This window comes from Lissotriton vulgaris, chromosome 5, assembly GCF_964263255.1.
Source record: "Lissotriton vulgaris chromosome 5, aLisVul1.2, whole genome shotgun sequence".
NCBI classification, from domain to species: Eukaryota; Metazoa; Chordata; class Amphibia; order Caudata; family Salamandridae; genus Lissotriton; species Lissotriton vulgaris.
In genome coordinates this window covers 113,816,685-113,838,979 of record NC_141693.1, presented here as the reverse complement: position 1 = coordinate 113,838,979, position 22,295 = coordinate 113,816,685, and the positions used below count along the sequence as shown (strand labels likewise).

At 45.2% G+C, this 22,295-nt stretch overlaps 1 protein-coding gene across 1 annotated transcript in view; it reads left to right on the top strand.

Moving 5' to 3' along the window:
* The window catches only part of SNAPC4 (small nuclear RNA activating complex polypeptide 4), a 306,571-nt gene that overhangs the window by 249,653 nt on the left and 34,623 nt on the right, over positions 1-22,295 (top strand). The window contains exon 22 of the mRNA XM_086921023.1: positions 16,833-20,500. Coding sequence (XP_086777149.1) covers positions 16,833-20,500 — 3,668 coding nt within the window. The remainder of the gene's footprint in view (positions 1-16,832; positions 20,501-22,295) is intronic.

Below are 22,295 nucleotides of genomic sequence, written 5' to 3'. Positions count from 1 at the left end.
TGCTCACTCTGCCACCAGTGCCAGCCTCTCACTCTGCCACCAGTGCCAGCCTCTCACACTGCCACCAGTGCCAGCTTCAGCCACTGCCCACCCATGCCAGCTTCTCACACTGCCACCAGTGCCAGCTTCTCACACTCCCACCATTGGCAGCCACTCACTCTGCCACCAGTGGCAGCTTCTCACACTGCCACTAGTATCAGCTACTCCCACTCCCCACCAGTGCCAGCCACTCACTCTACTACCAGTGCCAGCCTCTGACACTTCCCACCAGTGCCAACTTCTCACTCTGCCACCAGTGCCAGCCTCTCATACTGCCACCAGTGTCAGTGCCTCCCACTTCCCACCATTTCCAGCCTCTCACTCTGCCACCAGTGCCAGCCTTTTACACTGCCACCAGTGCCTGCTGCTCACTCTGCCACCAGTGCCAGCCTCTCACAGTACCACCAGTGCCAGCCTCTCACTCTGCCGCCAGTGCCAGCCTCTCACTCTGCCACCAGTGCCAGCTTCAGCCACTACCCACCAGTGCCAGCCTCTCACACTCCCGCCATTGACAGCTGCTAACTCTGCCACCAGTGCCAGCCTCTCACACTGCCATCTGTGGCAGCTGAGCTCCTCCGACTGCCCACCAGTGCCAGCTTCAGTCACTACCCACTTGTGCCAGCCTCACACTCTGCCACCAGTGACAGCCTCTTACACCACCAGTGCCAACTGCTCACACTGCCCATGTTTGCTACACTCCTGCCCAGTGCCAGTTCCTATACAGTGATGCCACCTATACCACACTGTGCACCAATGCCCAGCAGTGCGAGTTCCGTGCACTGCCCTCATGTGTACGTCAGTCCCCCTCAGGTAGGTGATGGAAAGGTTTAGACTCCTTGGCCAGCACTAATATTTGTTCACTGTCTCGCAGCTTATGTTTTTTAGCCTACATTTTCACATAAAATCCCCTTAACTCCGTGCCCAGAATTAATTTGAAAAGGTAGAGTCAAAGCGCTATAAGTTAAGATGCCTACTTCATTCCATAAACTTCTCACTACACAAAAGCCAAAGCAATTATCTCTATTAAGTAGGGTTCGATGAAGCAGTTGGAGCAATTAAGACAATTAGGCACACAGCTGTGAAATTCATTGGGGCCTCTTCGCAAAGGTAAGTTTACACATGTACATTTACTCAAGGCCAAGTCCTAAAAAAAGAAGTGGAGGGTGCTGTCATCACGACAGGAAGTGATGTCACGAAAGGTGGCTTGCACCATCAGACTCATTGCCTCCCCTCGCTCACCCCTTAGATGCGATTGCATCAGAGAAGCCAGCGCATGAGCAGCGTTCTGAATGAGCTCCGATCTCGCCCCAGAGAGGCCAAAGAGTAAATGTGTGGCTCCATTTGCTCCAGTTATCGAGATCCTGGTAAAATAAGTGGGGGGGCGCTGTCCACCCGCATGGGACCCCCACTCGAGCCCTGCATTTACTCCTGTAAACCCCTGCACCTAGGTGTAAATCTAAACCTTTTTGCCGTCAGCATTTCCTACTGTAGATTTACACCGAAGTGTAAACTTACATGTTTCCACCCACTAGTGGACTTTCCTTCAATAGGATTTATGAGTCTAAAATAACTACTAGTAACTTTTCACTCGTAGGTAGTGATTTCCACCACTGTAGTGGAGATCTCCCTATGAGGAAATATAGGGAAATTATTAAAGCTTATTTTAAATTAAAAAAAAAATGAAAATATTGAAATATAAAATATAAATGTAAATTCATTTAGGATATTTATTATAAATCTGTTTGTAATAAAATAAAATGTTGCAGGTGGCGAGACAGTGGAGAGAGAGCGGAGAGAAACAGTGGAGAGAGAGTGGAGAGAGAGAGAGGAGAGAGAGAGAGAGAGAGAGTGGAGAGAGAGTGGAGAGAGAGTGGAGAGAGAGACAGTGGAGAAAGAGTGGAGAGAGAGAGAGTGAGACAGTGGAGAGACAGTGGAGAGACAGTGGAGAGAGAGAGCGGAGAGAAAGAGTGGAGAGAGAGTGGAGAGAGAGAGAGAGTGGAGAGAGAGACAGTGGAGAGAGACAGTGGAGATAGAGACAGTGGAGAGAGAGAAAGTGGAGAGAGAGTAGAGAGAGAGAGAGAGAGAGAGCGGAGATAGACAGTGGAGAGAGAGAGATAGACGAGAGAGCATGGAGAGACAGTGGAGAGAGTAAGCGAGAGAGAGAGAGTGGAGAGAGAGAGAGTAGAGAGAGAGAGAGTGGAGAGAGAGAGAGTGGAGAGAGAGAGAGTGGAGAGAGATTAGAGAGAGGGTGGAGAGAGAGTGGAGAGAGAGAGAGAGAGAGAGAGAGTAGAGAGTGAGAAGGGAGAGAGGGTGGAGCAAGAAAGTGGAGAGAGAGTGGAGAGAGAGTGGAGAGAGTGGAGGGGGACAGTGGAGGGAGAGAGTGGAGAGAGAGTGGAGAGAGAGTAGAGAGCGAGAAAGTGGAGAGAGGGACAGTGGAGAGACCGTGGAGAGAGAGAGACAGTGGAGATAGAGTGGACAGAGTTGAGAGAGAATGGAGAGAGAGAGAGAGAGAGAGAGAGAGTGGAGAGACTGACTGACTGACTAAGAGACTGAATACTGAGTGACCGAGAGACTGACTGGCTGAGAAACTGACTGAGAGAGAGAGAGAGAGAGACTGGCTGTCTGAGAGAGTGACTGTACCGACCGGATTTTTGGACCAGATGGGATCAGCCCCTAGGGGCCCCTCTAACCCAGCCGGAACGTAACCATCTCCCTCCTCAGGACCATCTATCCAGGCACCTGGGTACCTACCTGAGGATGGGGAACTCGCAATATACAAGCTCATATTATCAGAAACACCACTAAATCTATAGGGATACTAAGAATACTCACTGATTATTAAGGATATCCATGCCCTACACCACCCTCATACCTTATAGTCTCGCGACCACATGGGTCCAGACTAATCTACCCTGGGGCAGTTCTGATTATCTACCATTACACACTAACCTCAGTCAGTGTTCTCATTAACGCCTCTTTCTCTAGAGACGATCTCATTACACACCAGTGTCCTCCCTGGTGTTCTCATTAACATGCCACAATCCTGTGGGTATACACACATGGGTCTGCAGCCCCAGTGCTCTCATTTACACACGGTTCACAATCTGGCGAACCTACACACCCCTCTGTCTTAGGTGCTCTCATTTACACACGGCCCGCAATCCGGCAGGCCTCCACACTGGTCTCCTCCCCAGCGCTCTCATTAACGCCACTTACCAATGACGACCACTTTCCTATGAATACCTTCAGCTCTCTGTCTCTCTATGTTGGGAAGTCTCTCTCTCTATTCACTAAGGGTTTGCTACTACAATAATATTATGGGATGGAGTATAAACTTTATCCCTTAGTTGCAGGTCTCCTATCTCCCTAATTACTCACTATTACTTACCTGATCAGGGGTAACATCTGTTCAAACAGTAATACCTGACTGGGAGACAAGGCTACCTCCACTGTATGGGGACAAAAGATATACACACTATGTGATTGAGTTATTCCTTGATTTAAGCGCTCCTACTCCCTTCTGATCCATCAGTGGCTCAACAGCAACTGGTTAGAAGACAGGCTAGCTTTATCATAAAAAAACTCATGCACACTAGTTCACTAAGAAATGGGGAAGTTTTATTTTAACAATGATGCAATACACATACATAAATCTATGGGGTCTCTATAACTAGCAGTAACTTTAACACACCGCTGAAAGGGAAAAGATTAGACATACAATTTATCTGCGGGGTAACAGGAACTTTTAACACACCGCTGAAAGGGAAAAGATTAGACATACAATAGCCTAGGGAATAAGAACAAGATTAAGGTGTAACTGTAAAGGGGACTAGTTCAGACTACCTCACCTATTAGAAGGAAGATTTCTCTCTGACTCTGGTGGGATCAGGGCTCTCTCTGTCTCTCCCTCCGTCACCACATCACCACGCCTCTGGTTCAATTGCTCCAGCTGACATCCTTCTTTGATGCTCTCTGCACTGCTCTCTCTCTCTTCATCTTCAGCAATCATCTGCCTTCTTTCTCCATTCCAGAACTGCACTCTATTCTGCAGCTCCAGCAGACATCCTGTTCTCTCCTCTGCAAGAACCAGACTGCTCTGACTCCAAGCTGAACTGACCTCCAAGCTGAACTGACCTCCAAGCTGAACTGCACACAAGCTGGGCTGAACACAAGCTAGACTGAACACAAGCTAGACTGAACTGAACACTCCTTCTCTCCTGCAGCCCGCTATTATGGATTCCTCTCCCCTCATGGAAATTTCCAACAAAGGGCTGCCTCCCACCGAATTCCTGTTCCAGCTCCAGAGCTCTTTACGGAACCGCAGTGGCCAGCTGCTTGTTACGTCTGGGCCCAAGAGACAAACACATTCCTCGGATAAGAAGCAGTTCTAACCGGTTTTCCTCTAGCACACAAACAGCCTTACTATAAACTTTACCTTTACCCCTGAAGCCTCTCAGCTCCATCAAAATGGAGTCCCTCTAGTTCTGGGCCTATACGCCTGAGAAGGATGAAATAACCCTTAGCTCTGTCAGAGTACCTACATAAACCATACCAATGTGTAATATAAAGTCAGGACCACAGGATCCAACCTCTACTATAAGCAAAAATAACAGGCCAAAGCCAATAGGCAATAGATGGCCTCTTCTAGGCCTGGAGGAAAGGGCTTAAAAGGGCCAACACAAGCTAGGAATACGTATCCTAGATGTGAGCAAGATTAAAGTCTATATCACTGCTAAATAGAGCCAATAACCCTGTCAAGACATTCCACCCTTAGACTTTATTTTGCGAACATCTATAAACAACAACATCCATATAAACAAACATCAACATAATCTATCAACAAATCAAAAACCAAAAAACTCTCTAAAATGAATGACAACCTAAGGAAATTCCACCTGAAACTTAATGTAGGGAATACAAATCTAACAACCAACTGAAAACAAATCAAAGCACCCTCGACCTGAATGCTGAAACATATCTAAGATTTGATCTGATAACAGAAACTATCCAAAGCATTTCCAAACTAAATGTGCCTCAACTTCTAGTGATAACTGGTGAAATCTAGTGATGTAGGGACTTATTTGTTGAATGAAACAGCAAGGGGCCTAAATGGGGCCTACCTACTTCGGACAACTTAAGAACTAAATGTGCTTCAACTTCTAATGATAAAACAACAAAGGGCCTAAATGAGGCCTACCTACTGTGGACAACTTAAGCTAATGATAACTCATGAAATCTAGTGGTGTAGGGCCTTGTTTGTGGAATAAAAATAACAATGGGCCTAAATGAGGCCTACTGACATTGGTCAACTTAAGGAAAAATGTGGTGAAATCTGAGAAATAAACATGACAAACGGTTCTCAAGGTCTGGGCAAACATTAATAATAGATGTAGGACATAATCATACTAAAAGACACACCTCCCAGGACAACCTAAAGTCTAGGGTAACCACCCTTGGATCAATCAAAGTGAAAGTGTAATAACAGGAAAATAAAGACAACCCCATTCCTACAAAATAGCTGGTGTAGCACTATGCATATTAGGTAAATTTATCTAAACGTGGTGCATACATAATAGCACAAAACAGTTAGCACCTAGGTTTTTCATTATATCACACTGTGGAACACATGTCTGCACCACCATTTTTTTTCTTCGTTCCTCCATAGGCAAGACTGTTTTGCAGAAAACAGGAAAACTATAATAGGTGAAAGAAAACAGTACAGCATCCTAAAAAGCAAAGATAGCACTACATAAACATCAAAACCATAAAAACATTTTTTTTTTAAAAAGCGGGGCCTGTTCGTAGTGATTGCAAAGAAAAACATGGGAATAATGCAGGCCAAGGAATTACATAACAAAATTCCTTTTGTGGGAAACCGTATCATGATGGGTTCTTTTAGAATAATAATTTTTTTTTTAACTATTGGCTTTGTCAAAAATATATCCAAAGATATTGTATGGGGTTTAAATCTGACCGCTGAGGCAGCCAACCGTACAGTATAGTTAACCCCTTCCATGCTCATGACGAGCCCAGCTAATTGTCAATGTTAATAATTTTGGAGTTCAAGGCAGTCAATTTTGGGACATCAGTGTAGGTCACCACCCTGCATCTTCATCTGTATCCGGTACCAAGGAAGCACTTCTTCCGCCGTTCATCCACCACCAATCCGGTCTGGTCTGGTCTGGTTCCATCTTCCAAAAATAACAAACTAACATAAAAAAACGAAAATAAAAAAGTAAAATAATAAAGGGAGTGGGAGGGGGGTGGGCCGACGCACGCACCAAACACCACAACCCAGCAACCTAGAACGAGAAAACCAGTATCATTAATCTAGCAAGATAACATTTTCCATTTAAAAAGCACCCCAAGTGCTTTTCATTGTTGAGAGAAATATTCTAATTAATTAAAAACATTATTCTAAAATCAAGAAATAATTAAAATCATATACTTTTAAATTTGTTTGGGCAAAATCTAATTTTTTCACACACAGCCAGAAGGGCTGGCGCCTAATAATACCCTAATGCTCTGCGAGACAGCCCCTCCCTTCAGAAAGATGTTCGTACTCAGAGTTTTGAATGCGCTCCAAAAAATACGCAGAAGCCAGGCTACAGTGTGAAGTAATTTGAATCACTGCCAAGTGCTGATCTCATTGCAGGAGCAAGGTGCTGCCAAGCACTCTGTTCAAGCATCTCTAGTCTCTAATCAGGGAAGCCTACCCAGGCCTACTGTATCTAACTAACTCCAAGGGCCAAGAGTCTGCCAACTACTCTGCATGTACAAGGATCCCTTATCTGAGGGAAATGAAGCTGTCTGCGCCGACAGCAAGGAAGAGCGAGTTGACCCCTCCCTTACATAAACATTTCTTGCGCGGAACAAAATTGGATGTTGACTAATAATAACAAGACAGGCAGTGCTCGGAGCTTCTAGAGGGAAAAAGCCCTCCCTTCACAAAACAGCTGTCTGAGAGCCAGGCTAACTTCAAGGTCGAAAAACACATTCTTTGTAAGCCGTTCCCAGGCCAGAACCTGTATTCTCTAACTAACGAAAGCAAATTCAAATGTGGTAAAATGCAAATTAATCTGTAACACAGTCATATGCAAGCATTTTAAAATAATTCTGTTACAATGTACTGCTACTTAAAAGCTCCACTTTCTAAAAAGACTTTTGTCTAACTAATTCAGCTAGAAGGCAAGACATTTGAAACATGGGCATTGATTTAGCATGCAGATCAACACACAAAAAGGGGCAATTTGCTTCTGCACACAAGACTGTGCATTTTGCATTTAAAAAAAAACGAATTATCATGGACTGTTGGGTTTAATATTTCTCTGCACATATATATATATATCAGGCAGCATGTTTAATGAACGCTGCTTTTACCGTGCAAGGTATTACCTTTCTATCAACAGCTTGTCAAAGTACATAGGCGAGCCTTGAAACTAAATGCAAATTAAACTAATGTAAGGGACACATAGCAATGCATTAAGATGGTAGTGTGTCATAGTTATCATTTTTAGTCAAAATAGAACAATATATTCTGCTCCACCCTAACTATACACACTAGCATCCAAAAAATAAAAAAAACGAAACCACAATATATACTGTCAGCTGTTGAAAGGGAAATAATATTAAAACAACATAGGAAGCAGACACATTTCATCATTGTTTTTTTTTCAACCAGGGGCAACATGTAATTTTGCATTGCAGCATAATTTAGCGTGCAAGCCTTTCAATTCAACCTAGTAAAAGGGCCAAATTCATATATTATCAAACAGCCATTTATTTTCTAACTGAGTGGGTTAACTTACATATGCTGGTCTGCTGCATATTAAAACATCTACATTTGAAAAAAGGTTCAGCTTGCATCAGGGAAATACACATTTATATTTTCTAGAACATTTGTAATAAAAGCACACGGTTGCATTTCACTAATTAAAGCACATTTTACTGTGCACTGTTGGGCATGATTGATTATTCTCAACCTGTGATCATTGCAAAACACCGGCCAGCACATTCCTTTCTATTTGGAAACCCCCTACGAAATAATAATGAAAACAGCCCCGTAGCGCGCGCACACCAACTGGGCCATCTTCTAATATTTCACTCATTTTAAATCATGCATTCAAAAATAATTCTCCACACGTCTGTGGATGCATATTAAGTAGCACATTTAAAAGAACACTGCTCTCTCCGTGCAAACCCTTATCTCAATCCGACTGGTTGATTTATAACTTACCGACCTCTAAGGGCCAGACACATGAAATCATCAGTTCCAAGGCAAACCCACACAAATTCGTAGACACATTTCAAAAAGAATGTTAAATGAACACAGCCCTACGCTCAGCACAAGATGTTACCTTTCCGTCAACAAGCTGACAAAGCACATAGGCAGACCCAGAAACCAATAAAAGACAAATCAAACCATCAATCATCAAAATACTCACTGACTTTTAGAGTCAGCTCAAATAACCATGCATGTTAAACAGCATGTTAAAATAAATACTGCCATCTCAATTCAAGATATTAACCCTTTGGCAGCTCAAACACAACCATTCCCCAATGTCAGCAGTACATGGGAAATTCAAGAACTTATCACTCCACGTTTTCACATAACATGTGCACACATCTACAAAACAAATCCCCCAAGCATTTGAAAGAGAACCAGCTCTCTCCTACCTAACGCAACAATAACATGCTCTATCCAAGCCATAACCACATGGCGCTATTCACAAGCCATATTTACAAAAAGTCAACAAGTTCAAAAAATGACATGCTCCCCACAAGGAATATATCCAAGGCGCTATTCACAAGGAACACAGCAAATCAAAATGAGAACATGCTCCTCACAAGCCACATTAACATGGCGCTATTCACAAGCCATATTTACAAGAAGCTATATACAAAGAACTCCACAAGTCATATTACATTGAACACAATTCACATTGCACAGCATAAGCAGACGCAGCAAGCAATTTAATGGGCAATTTAAAAGCATTTTTCACACACATTTGTACAATTGGACCATCACAAAGATGTTACTGGCTCCCTCATGTAATGTCATCCTTCAACCCTGACAGTTCAAACACCAAAACGAAAACCATTTCTTCCACCCTGAATAAACCAAATGCCATGATGTACTGCAATCTCCTCACACTGCAACTGTCCAAGCCCATAGGTCACACAGGCTACATAAACTGCCAGACTACGCCAGATGGAACTGGCGATCAGGGCACTCCCTCACAACACATGGGAAACTCTCCAAGCACATGGCCAGGTCACACAGGATTCGTAAGCAGCCGACTACGCCAGATGGAACTGGCGCTCAGGGCACTCCCTCACAACACATGGGAAATTATCCAAGCACATGGCCAGGTCACACAGGATTCGTAAACAGCCGACTACGCCAGATGTACCGACCGGATTTTTGGACCAGATGGGATCAGCCCCTAGGGGCCTCTCTAACCCAGCCGGAACGTAACCATCTCCCTCCTCAGGACCATCTATCCAGGCACCTGGGTACCTACCTGAGGATGGGGAACTCGCAATATACAAGCTCATATTATCAGAAACACCACTAAATCTATAGGGATACTAAGAATACTCACTGATTACTAAGGATATCCATGCCCTACACCACACTCATACCTTATAGTCTCGCGACCACATGGGTCCAGACTAATCTACCTTGGGGCAGTTCTGATTATCTACCATTACACACTAACCTCAGTCAGTGTTCTCATTAACGCCTCTTTCTCTAGAGACGATCTCATTACACACCAGTGTCCTCCCTGGTGTTCTCATTTACATGCCACAATCCTGTGGGTATACACACATGGGTCTGCAGCCCCAGTGCTCTCATTTACACACGGTTCACAATCTGGCGAACCTACACACCCCTCTGTCTTAGGTGCTCTCATTTACACACGGCCCGCAATCCGGCAGGCCTCCACACTGGTCTCCTCCCCAGCGCTCTCATTAACGCCACTTACCAATGACGACCACTTTCCTATGAATACCTTCAGTTCTCTGTCTCTCTATGTTGGGAAGTCTCTCTCTCTATTCACTAAGGGTTTGCTACTACAATAATATTATGGGATGGAGTATAAACTTTATCCCTTAGTTGCAGGTCTCCTATCTCCCTAATTACTCACTATTACTTACCTGATCAGGGGTAACATCTGTTCAAACAGTAATACCTGACTGGGAGACAAGGCTACCTCCACTGTATGGGGACAGAAGATATACACACTATGTGATTGAGGTATTCCTTGATTTAAGCGCTCCTACTCCCTTCTGATCCATCAGTGGCTCAACAGCAACTGGTTAGAAGACAGGCTAGCTTTATCATAAAAATGCACACTAGTTCACTAAGAAATGGGGAAGTTTTATTTTAACAATGATGCAATACACATACATAAATCTATGGGGTCTCTATAACTAGCAGTAACTTTAACACACCGCTGAAAGGGAAAAGATTAGACATACAATTTATCTGCGGGGTAACAGGAACTTTTAACACACCGCTGAAAGGGAAAAGATTAGACATACAATAGCCTAGGAAATAAGAACAAGATTAAGGTGTAATTGTAAAGGGGACTAGTTCAGACTACCTCACCTATTAGAAGGAAGATTTCTCTCTGACTCTGGTGGGATCAGGGCTCTCTCTGTCTCTCCCTCCGTCACCACATCACCACGCTCTGGTTCAATTGCTCCAGCTGACATCCTTCTTTGATGCTCTCTGCACTGCTCTCTCTCTCTTCATCTTCAGCAATCATCTGCCTTCTTTCTCCATTCCAGAACTGCACTCTATTCTGCAGCTCCAGCAGACATCCTGTTCTCTCCTCTGCAAGAACCAGACTGCTCTGACTCCAAGCTGAACTGACCTTCAAGCTGAACTGACCTCCAAGCTGAACTGCACACAAGCTGGGCTGAACACAAGCTAGACTGAACACAAGCTAGACTGAACTGAACACTCCTTCTCTCCTGCAGCCCGCTATTATGGATTCCTCTCCCCTCATGGAAATTTCCAACAAAGGGCTGCCTCCCACCGAATTCCTGTGCCAGCTCCAGAGCTCTTTACGGAACCGCAGTGGCCAGCTGCTTGTTACGTCTGGGCCCAAGAGACAAACACATTCCTCGGATAAGAAGCAGTCCTAACCGGTTTTCCTCTAGCACACAAACAGCCTTACTATAAACTTTACCTTTACCCCTGAAGCCTCTCAGCTCCATCAAAATGGAGTCCCTCTAGTTCTGGGCCTATACGCCTGAGAAGGATGAAATAACCCTTAGCTCTGTCAGAGTACCTACATAAACCATACCAATGTGTAATATAAAGTCAGGACCACAGGATCCAACCTCTACTATAAGCAAAAATAACAGGCCAAAGCCAATAGGCAATAGATGGCCTCTTCTAGGTCTGGAAGAAAGGGCTTAAAAGGGCCAACACAAGCTAGGAATACGTATCCTAGATGTGAGCAAGATTAAAGTCTATATCATTGCTAAATAGAGCCAAAAACCCTGTCAAGACAGTGACTGACTGACAGAAAGAGAAAGACTGATTGAGAGTGAGACTGACTGACAGAGAGAGTGACTGACTGACAGAGACTGACTGACTGAGGTAGAGAGATACTGACTGACAGAGAGAGAGAGACTGACTGACAGAGAGAGAGACTGAGAGAGAAAGGCAAAGACTGACTGACTGATAGAGATAGACTGATTGACTGCGAGAGAGACTGACTGACTGAGAGAGACTGACTGATAAAGAGACTGACAAAGAGAGAGACTGACAGAGAGAGAGAGACTGATTGATGTAGAGCGAGAATGGCTGACTGAGAGAGACTGACTGACTGACTGACTGGGAGAGAGAGAGACTGACTGGCAGAGAGTGTCTAAGAAAGAGAGAGAGACTGACTGGCTGAGAGAGAGACTGACCGAGAGAGACTGACAGGGAGAGACTGACTGAGAGAGAGACTGAGTGACAGAGGCTGACAGAGAGAGAGAGAGACTGACAGAGAAAGAGAGACTGACCGACAGAGAGAGAGACTGACTGACAGAGAGAGACTAACTGAGAGAGAGAGAGAGACTCACAGAGAGAGACTGACTGACAGAGAGAGAGACTGACAGAGAGAGTCACTGACTGGGGAGAGAGAGAGATAGACTGACTGAGAGAGACTGGCTGACTGCGAGAGAGAGAGAGAATGACTGACTGAGAGAGACTGACAGAGGGAGAGAGAGACTGTCTAGAAGACTGACTGACTGAGAGAGAGACTAAGAGAGAGAGGCTGAGAGAGAGACTAAGAGAGAGACTGAGAGAGAGACTGACAGAGAGGGGCACTGACAGAGAGAGAGACTGCCTAAGAGAGAGAGACTAAGAGAGAGAGACTGACTGACTGAGAGAGACTGATTGAGAGAGAGACTGACTGAGAGAGAGAGAGACTGACTGAGAGAGAGACTGACCGAGAGAGAGAGAGAGACTGGGACTCTGACAGAGAGAGAGACTGACTGACAGAGAGAGAGAGAGAGACTGAGAGACTGACAGAGAAAGAGAGACTGACTGACAGAGAGAGAGACTGACTGACAGAGAGAGACTGACTGAGAGAGAGTCTGGCTGACTGAGAGAGAGAGACTGGATGAGTGAGAGAGAGACTGACTTACTGTGAGAAACTGACAGAGAGAGACTGAGAGACTGACTGACAGAAAGGGAGAGACTGACTGACAGAAAGAGAGAGACTGACAGAGAGAGACTGACTGACTGAGAGAGACTGACAGAAAGAGAGAGATAGAGAGACTGACAGAGAGAGAGAAACTGAAAGAGAGACTGACAGACAGAGGGACTGACAGGGAGAGAGACTGACAGAGAGAGAGGCTGAGAGAGAGAGGGACTGACTGAGAGAGACTGACTGACTGAGAGAGACTGACTGAGAGAGAGAGACCAACTGACTGACAGACTGACTGACTGAGAGAGACTGACTGAATGAGAGAGACTGAATGACAGAGAGAGATAGACTGAGTGAGAGAGACTGACTGACTAAGAGAGAGAGACTGACTGACTGACTGACAGAAAGAGAGAGATAGAGAGACTGACAGAGAGAGAGAGACCGACTGACTGACAGAGAGAGAGAGAGACTGACTGGCTGACAGACTGACTGAGAGAGACTGACTGACTGAGAGAGACTGAATAACAGAGAGAGATAGACTGCCTGACTGAGAGAGAGAGACTGACTGAGAGAGAGAGAGAGAGACTCACAGAGAGAGACTGACTGACAGAGAGAGAGACTGACAGAGAGAGTCACTGACTGGGGAGAGAGAGAGAGACTGACTGAGAGAGACTGGCTGACTGCGAGAGAGAGAGAATGACTGACTGAGAGAGACTGACAGAGGGAGACAGAGACTGTCTAGAAGACTGACTGACTGAGAGAGAGACTAAGAGAGAGAGGCTGAGAGAGAGACTAAGAGAGAGACTGAGAGAGAGACTGACAGAGAGAGGCACTGACAGAGAGAGAGACTGCCTAAGAGAGAGACTAAGAGAGAGAGACTGACTGACTGAGAGGGACTGATTGAGAGAGAGACTGACTGAGAGAGAGAGAGACTGACTGAGAGAGAGACTGACCGAGAGAGAGAGAGAGACTGGGACTCTGACAGAGAGAGAGACTGACTGACAGAGAGAGAGAGAGAGAGACTGAGAGACTGACAGAGAAAGAGAGACTGACCGACAGAGAGAGAGACTGACTGACAGAGAGAGACTGACTGAGAGAGAGACTGGCTGACTGAGAGAGAGAGACTGGATGAGTGAGAGAGAGACTGACTTACTGTGAGAAACTGACAGAGAGAGACTGAGAGACTGACTGACAGAAAGGGAGAGACTGACTGACAGAAAGAGAGAGACTGACTGAGAGAGAGACTGACTGACTGAGAGAGACTGACAGAAAGAGAGAGATAGAGAGACTGACAGAGAGAGAGAAACTGAAAGAGAGACTGACAGACAGAGGGACTGACAGGGAGAGAGGCTGACAGAGAGAGAGGCTGAGAGAGAGAGGGACTGACTGAGAGAGACTGACTGAGAGAGAGAGAGACCAACTGACTGATAGACTGACTGACTGAGAGAGACTGACTGAATGAGAGAGACTGAATGACAGAGAGAGATAGACTGAGTGAGAGAGACTGACTGACTAAGAGAGAGAGAGACTGACTGACTGACTGACAGAAAGAGAGAGATAGAGAGACTGACAGAGAGAGACCGACTGACTGACAGAGAGAGAGAGAGACTGACTGACTGACAGACTGACTGAGAGAGACTGACTGACTGAGAGAGACTGAATAACAGAGAGAGATAGACTGCCTCACTGAGAGAGAGAGACTGACTGAGAGAGAGAGAGAGAGAGACTGTGATGGAATTGGGGTCAAAGTGTGTATGAAGCTATGCAATGCCTCTTAAGATTGCTATTGTCTACTAATAAAAATGTATTATCAAAATGTGCTCTTTGTAGTTACATCTGCTTTAAAATACGGCATTGTCGTATTGTCTAATGTTTTAAAACGGAAACGAGAAGGAGCAGTGGATGTACTTTTGTTAAAAACTGAATGATGAGTGGGCCAGATGTTGTATATCATAACAGGAGTCTGCATCAGGAAACCCACCTAAAATTGGGTAAACTTCCCCGGCCTACTGATGGCAGGGACCCTGTAATGAATGGACCACCACCTATGATAACCTGCTGGCAGACTAGACCCAACCTTTAACTCATCCAGTGTTACTTATAACGGCTACATTGGTGACAGTGGCGTAACAATAGCCCCGCATCGCCTGCAGTATGGCGGGTCGCTGGCCTGAGAGCTCTAGAATGGCACGGAGAATGGGGGGGGCCCCCTCCATGTAGTTTGCAGGGGGGGCCCCTCAAGTTTCGTTACGCCACTGCCAATCCCATTTAGGGAGTTCAGGAAAAGCCTTTTTAAATAGTTCCACAATATAACGTCGAGGATTCTGTCCTTCTTTCCCCTCTGGAATCTGAAGGATGCCTAAATTATTCCACTGTGCGCGTTTTTTGATGTCTGCCATTTTCCAAACTGTATCATCCCTAACTGCTTGAAGGGAAGCAGTCACAGTCTTTTGCTGAACTAAATGGTCCTCCAAGTTAGATATTCGGGTTTCAACCTAATTAAATCGACAGATAAAGTCCGCATGAGACTTCGACATTCTCCGAACTGAGTTCTGTAACTTCCTGCAGATATTTTGCATTCTCTGACTCTTTTCCCTTGTTTCAGTGTGATGGGACATTATAGATTGATAAATTAATGAGAGAGAAATATCTTCTTCGACTAGCTGATGTGATTGTATTTGAGCTGAACCTTCTGCACCCCCCTTCCACCAATGTCAACTCTAACCTCTTGCGGATTGTCCGCAATGTTCCTTTACTTTGTTTTCCTGATTCCTCCAGTAATAAACTACTGTGATCGCTGCCTACATTAACACTCATTTGTGCCGCATATTGACGCACAAGATCTTCTCAAGACGACATTGACTTTTCGGATTGAGAGTAATAATCCCCCGACTCAGCATCATGTATTTGCAGCTGATCATCAGCTGCGCCAATTACACTAGCCTCTGCACCTTCTGAATTAGTCATAGATATATCCCCATTCTGTTCACCCGTCACCTGAATGCCAAGATAGCCTGAGGCATGTATGTCATTAACATGCATTTTTGCTCCATTTTCAACAGGCTCTATCAAAGTCCCTGTGGCTTCCTGAGTAGATACCTCAATCTGTGCCTCATTCTGTGTCTCATCCTGCGCCACTGCCTCAGCTTCCTTATTCGTACTCGTACTGGGAAAGGTAGACATATTTCCTTTACTAAGCACAGCAGGGATAGCATTTATAGACAGAGAGGGTGGAGGGGAGGGGGGGGGAGCTGTTGTTTCCCACATTGCTTTTCTTTATTAACTGAAAATATTGCTGGTATTTTCTTTGCTTCTGGAGTCACTTTCCCCTTAAAAGCACAATCTGGAGCCTTTCCGTTTTCTGAAACCGCTGATACATTCAAAGCGCCGCCTGCTCTCACCTCTGAGCCGGTGCCCCAGCTCCAATGTTCCCTTCCAAAGTCAGCGCAGGTCCTGTGGCTCCCATGTCTTGAGGAGAGCCCTGCGTGTTATCTTGCGCCCAAGGAGGCATGGTTCTCCTCCCTCCTTCCTTCCAAGCACCGTCTGCAATCTCTCTCCCCCAAGTGGGTGGGAAGCTCCCTGCTCGCTTCGCTTCAATCCAAGTGCGTCCTCCTCCATGTCCTCCTCCACGCCTCTCGACACCATGCCAATTCATGTCCGCCCACAAACAGCCGCTCTGCCATGCAAAAAGCCGAAACTGCCGTAAAATCCGCAAAGACCACCGCGATCTTCAACAACGCCATGAAATCAGCTCCACAGAGAATCCACCGACACAGAAGTAAGAGCGCTATTCTGTTTCGCCGAGTCTAATCCTGCAACATTGTATCCACAAAACTTTCCAGAGTCGAAAGTTGGGAGCGGGCAAGAACGCTGCCTTACATGTCTGCTACAGCTGCCGCCATCTTGCCTCATGAATTGGGAAGTTAGAGTCTGAAAAGCCAAAGGTTGCAGTAGGCCTGTATTTGTGGCATATCAGTGGCCCTTGTTGTCAAACTTACTTACTTTTACTTTTGCTTTGTCTCACTTTCAAAGACCTGGGAGCTAAATGTAAAACCTTCAATAACATTATGCTTGTTTGTTACATTACTTAAAAGCAAATATCTCCTCTTCTTACTATATTGTTTGCTTCTTTTGTAGGCCGCCCAGGGAAACGTTACCCTCCAATAGTGCCTCCAAGAGTACCTCCTGTGCCACCTGGGACTTTGCCAAATACCACCAATGCCTTGTCTGGTCTTAAAACATCAAGAGGCAATACAGAATCACTGGGGTGTAGGATGCCAAGACCATTTCGTGTACCAAAAGAGAAACCTAAAACTGTCTGGGAATTACTGAGGGAGAAAAGGATGAAGAACTCCACATCTTTTTCTAGTTCAGCACCCTGTGGGAAGGCTGTTGCTGTTGGACCCAGACTTTTGACTCCCCAGTTATTAATTGCCCTACAGCCTAAACCTGGATCAAACCAGCCACACGCTTTGCCATCCCCTAAGAATCCATTTCCTTTGATAAACACTGCAAAGGCTCCATTGTTGTCTTTGCCATCACCAGCGGCATCTTCTGCATCGCGGATATCACTAAGTCTCTCGGAAAGGCAATCCAAGTGTGTAGATGGCTCTACCTTATCCCAGGAGAAGAGTGCAGGCTCAGATAAGTGCGTGATACATAATAAAGGAGAACGTACGCCAATTTCAAGCAGCACTTCAGTATCTCACACAAGTAGCCCTTATGAGACAAGTGTTAAGAGAATGGTGGGAAATAGCTTGACATCCCAGTCTCTGCAAGGACAAGCTGCTATGACATGCCCAGTTCCACATACAGTACCTGCAGGAAAAGAGATTGCTCAAGCAGCTCCTAATGCCACAACAGTTGCACTTGAAACCAAAGCTTCAATGTCCAAGGCTGGATCTTCAGTTCCAATTTATTCGCAAAAGAGCATCTTGAGTTTGATGCCTGCAGTTTCACCCTCGCAGAGAGGGCCTCAAAATCTAACCAACACCCTGATGCCCTTCACCTGGGTTCTAACGCCACAGGGACTGGTTCCTGTGCCTGCTCACACACTATTGGGCTTTCCCAGCTCCAGTCTACAGATGGCTTTACCCAAAACAGAATGTACTGTTCCTTCTGGTTGTCTGTTGCCATTGGCAGGTATTTCTGGTGACAAGGTGTCTGCTGAAGGAGAATGCCTATCAGTGACTAATGCAAACACAAATGTAACAAGCAGTCCAGCTGCACCCACTTCCCAGGCAAATGCACCATCCATTAAATCAGTCAAAGAAGTGGTAACAAAACTTAAATGCCCTTCGGATATTCTTCCATCAGCGTCATCAGTGCCTGTCCTGGCGGTTCCTTTGCACTACCCAAATACTACTGAATCATGCACATCTGGTGAACTGGGGGCTGCTTCCCCCTCAAGTGGACCATCCTTCATGGCCGTGTTGCCTCAAGCAAACAAGCCAATGATTATCTCAAGTGCAGAATTGCAGTGTTCTCTGAGTTTAATCAGCCTGAGCAAGGGTGGAGTTACTGAGCGTGAAGAGTCACCCTCCTTCCAGAGTGAAGCACAGAAAATTGGAAAAAAGAGGCCTCTTGTACAAACATTCTCCGATACCTTTGTTCAAGCACCAAAACGCCCTCTGACTTCGGTTACTATACCTATTCCTAAAGCAGAGAGTATACAGGGTCCTGTAGTTGCAAGGAGCCTAGCTACACCACCTGTTGCTAGTAGCAGCATAAACCAAATGCAGTCACCTGTAATTATTGCAAGGAGCCAAACCCCTGCCACATCTCCTGTGGTTAGTAAAGATATGAACCAAATTTGCCCGGCTGTCTCTATTGCTGTGAGAAGCCCAGCCCCACCTTCTGTGGCTAGTACAAGTATGACCAAAAATCTACCCCTCGTGTCTGCTGCTGTGAAGAACCCAACCGCACAAGTTCTCTTAAGTTCCAACAATAACCAAATACGGCTACCTATGTCTTTTGATGTGATGAGTGCTCTGACACCACCTTGCTCCTCCAGTGTTGATAAGAAACCAAACCAACTACCTGTATCTGCTCTTTTAGCAAAGAGTGCACCCACTCCACCTCTGGCTGGAAACAGCATGAACCATACCCAGCCACCTGTTTCTGTTACTGCAAAGAGCCCATTTCCTGCCACATTGCTTAAGGCTAGCAATGAAAATAAAAATATCCAACCACATGCATCTATTGCTTTGACTAATGTGGCCACACCACATATAGCAAGTGATGATAAGAACAAAGGTCTGCCCCTCGTATCTGTTGCCGTGAGGAACCCAGCCACACACGTTGTTTTTAGTAGTAATCAGAACCAAATCCAGCTACCTGTATCATTAGCTGTTAGAAACCCAGCCACTGCACCTGGCCCTGGTAATGATAAGAACCAAATCCAGCCATCTGTATCTGCTGTTGCAAGGAGCTTAGCCACAGCACTTGTGCTTAGTAAGGATAAGGCCCAAAACCAGCCATTTGTATCTGTTGTTGCAAGGAGCTTAGCCACAGCACCTGGTCCTAGTAACGATAAGAACCAAATCCAGCCATCTGTATCCATTGTTCCAAGGAGCTTAGCCATAGCACCTCTGCCTAGTAAAGATGAGAACCAAATCCAGCCATCTGTATCCATTGTTCCAAGGAGCTTAGCCATAGCACCTCTGCCTAGTAAAGATGAGAACCAAATCCAGCCATCTGTATCTATTGTTCCAAGGAGCTTAGCCACACCACCTGGCCCTAGTAATGACGAGAACCAAATCTATCCACCTTTATCTACTGCTCTAAGGAGTTTAGTCACAGCACCTGTGCCTAGTAAAGATGAGAACCAAATCCAGCATCCTGTATCTACTGCTACAGTGAGCTTTGCAACTCTACCTGCCTCTGTTAAGGATCAGAACCAAATCTGTCCTCCTGTATCTGTTTCTGCAATGTGTGCAACACCTCCAGAGTCCATTAACAACCAAATCCACCCACCTATATATGCTGCTACAAGGAGCTCAACCACACCACTTGTAGCTAGCAGTAGTGTGAGCAATATTCACCCACCGCTATCTATCAATTCCATGAGTGCAGCCACCCCACCTGTCTCTAGTGCTGATAAGAACCAATTCCAGCCACCTGTATCTGTTGCTGCAAGGACCCCAGCCGCGCCTCTGGTCTCTGCTACTGATAGCAGCAAAAACCACCCACCTGTATCAAGTACTGAGAAAAAGGTTCTGGATCTGAGCATAGTTTCCCTAGAGGACGAAGGAAAAGTGAAGAGTTGGCTGAAAGGAGCACATGGCGTTCATGTGCCACCATTAAAAGATGACCTACCCTACATGCCACCTTCCACTTGCAACTTGAAGACTTTGTCAAGACTTCTACAGCAGAAAAAGGTGCTGGAGAAGAATGCGCTTCAGCTTTTGCAATCTAATGAAGAAAATAAGGAAAGGACTACAGACAAACATCTGCAGGTTATACAAGAATTGGTTGCTCATAAACTTAGAGACAATCCAGCGTATCTCCTGCTGAAAGCTCGGTTCCTATCAGCATTTACCGTACCAGCTTTTTTGGCTACAATGCCTCCTCCAGGAATCAGAACAACGATACGTTCCACTCACTACACATACGGCGATACCGATGACGAAGTGGATGACTATCAAGAGTTAGCGGCCGAGTATGATGAGATGGACTCTACAGACGATGAGTGTAAGCAAGCAATCTACAGAAAAGCCAATCCAGCAAATCCTTTGGCTACAATGCAGTTGGACAGTACAGCTAAAAGCCTTCCTACAACTCAGTGTGATGCCCAGCCAGATCAGGTAATGTTGCACAGTTCATACAGTGTGTATTGTATTGTAATTGCATTTGTATAGTGCTTACTACCCCTGACAAGGTTTGTTTTGGAGGATCGATATAGTAAAAGCGGTGTCAGATGATGCAAGGAGGAGTTGAGTAGGAGAGAGTCTAGAAAGGCTTATTTTGGGGATCATAGTAGTGGTATGGGGTTAGGGATAAATGAGAGAGGGGATGTAGAGGACATATTGATAGTTGTATAGGGTGAGAGATATGGTAGTGCATTGGAAAGAGTAGTAGAAAGTAGTCTGAGATGAGTCAGAAAGTTGGGCTAGAAGATATATTGAGAGAAGTATAGGCTGAGAAATAGGGTAGTGCAATGGAGATGCGAAATTAGAAAAAAAGTGATAAATATATAGATCCATGAGTAGATTTAAAGTAAATAGATGCATAAAAGAGGTAAGTATATGTAGATTAAAGATATTGGTAGAGGTACAGGATGGGAAATAGGGTAGTGCATTGGATATGCTTTTTCAGGAGAAAAGTAACAGACACACAGATCCAAGTACATGGAGGTACATAGATGCACAAGGGAAGCAAGTACATGTAGACCAAAGATGTGTTTTGTTAACAACATAATTATTTGTTTATACAAAGCAATACACAAAGATGGATACATATCTATAGTGAAAATAAATTGTGGGTGGGTATTACTGAATGGGAACATGGGCAGCATTTCTGGGCCTGGCCCGACCATTCTCGAACAGGCTCAAACGGGCAACTGCCCTTGTCCTCTCCGCCCTTAGTCTCGACACCAGGGCAGACACGTCCAAACCCTGGCCTTTTATAGACCTAGTAATCAGGTGACCCCTTCTCCCAATGGGAACCCTAGCTCAACACTATCCAATCACAACACTACCCCTAAAATCTGGAAACAGTAGGAGACCAGGACCTTACAGCCAATCTTAGCCCTAGTCCAAGCAACCAATCAGTTTTAAAAACCCTGATCTCTACGTCCAATAGAGGCCCTAGCCCTAGCAGTAGTCCCAACTCAAGTCCAAGCAACCAATGGCACAGAAAGCCCTAGTACCTACTTCCAATAGAAAACCTAACCCTACTCTTAGTCCCACACCTAGTCCAGCAACCGATCACACCAGAAGCCCTAACCGCTACTTCCAATTAAAGGCCTAACCCTAGCCCTAGTCCCACCAACCAATAATACAGGAAGTAAAGTAAAGATATAGGTCGTAATAATAAAGGAAGCCCTAGTCCCTACTTCCAATGGAAATCCTAACCCTAGCCCCAGTCCCAACCCTACATTGATTGAGTCACTGACGCAAAAAACAATCAGAACCCTCAAATACCCAACCAAGGAGGACACTAACCCAATAGAAACACAAGATACAACCAATAGCAGACTAAATAAGGTCCCAGCTACCTCAGACAAGGTTTGCTGTCCAGGGAGTTGGAAGATGCTGCTCTATTCAGAAATCTCCTAGGAGACAGACAGGTTCAATCCACACTTTGGACTTCTGCAGGTAAGGACCTAACAAACTTGTGCTTTAACAATACTGTTTGAATAAAACTTTTCCCCCTCTCCTGGCCAAAAAACAATGTGTACAGTCCCTATTAAATATAGTTAGGCTTTCCTGTTTTCAGTTTCTATTTTTGGTATATTCTGGTGGGGTTTTTTCAGTGTTTTCAATATCTTAAAAAACAGTTGTTATCAGTGGTTACACATTTTCGCGGCACTAAAAACAACAGAAAAAGTGTTTTTCCGGTGTTTATGGAACGTTTTGCTTTTATTATTGCTTGCTTTCT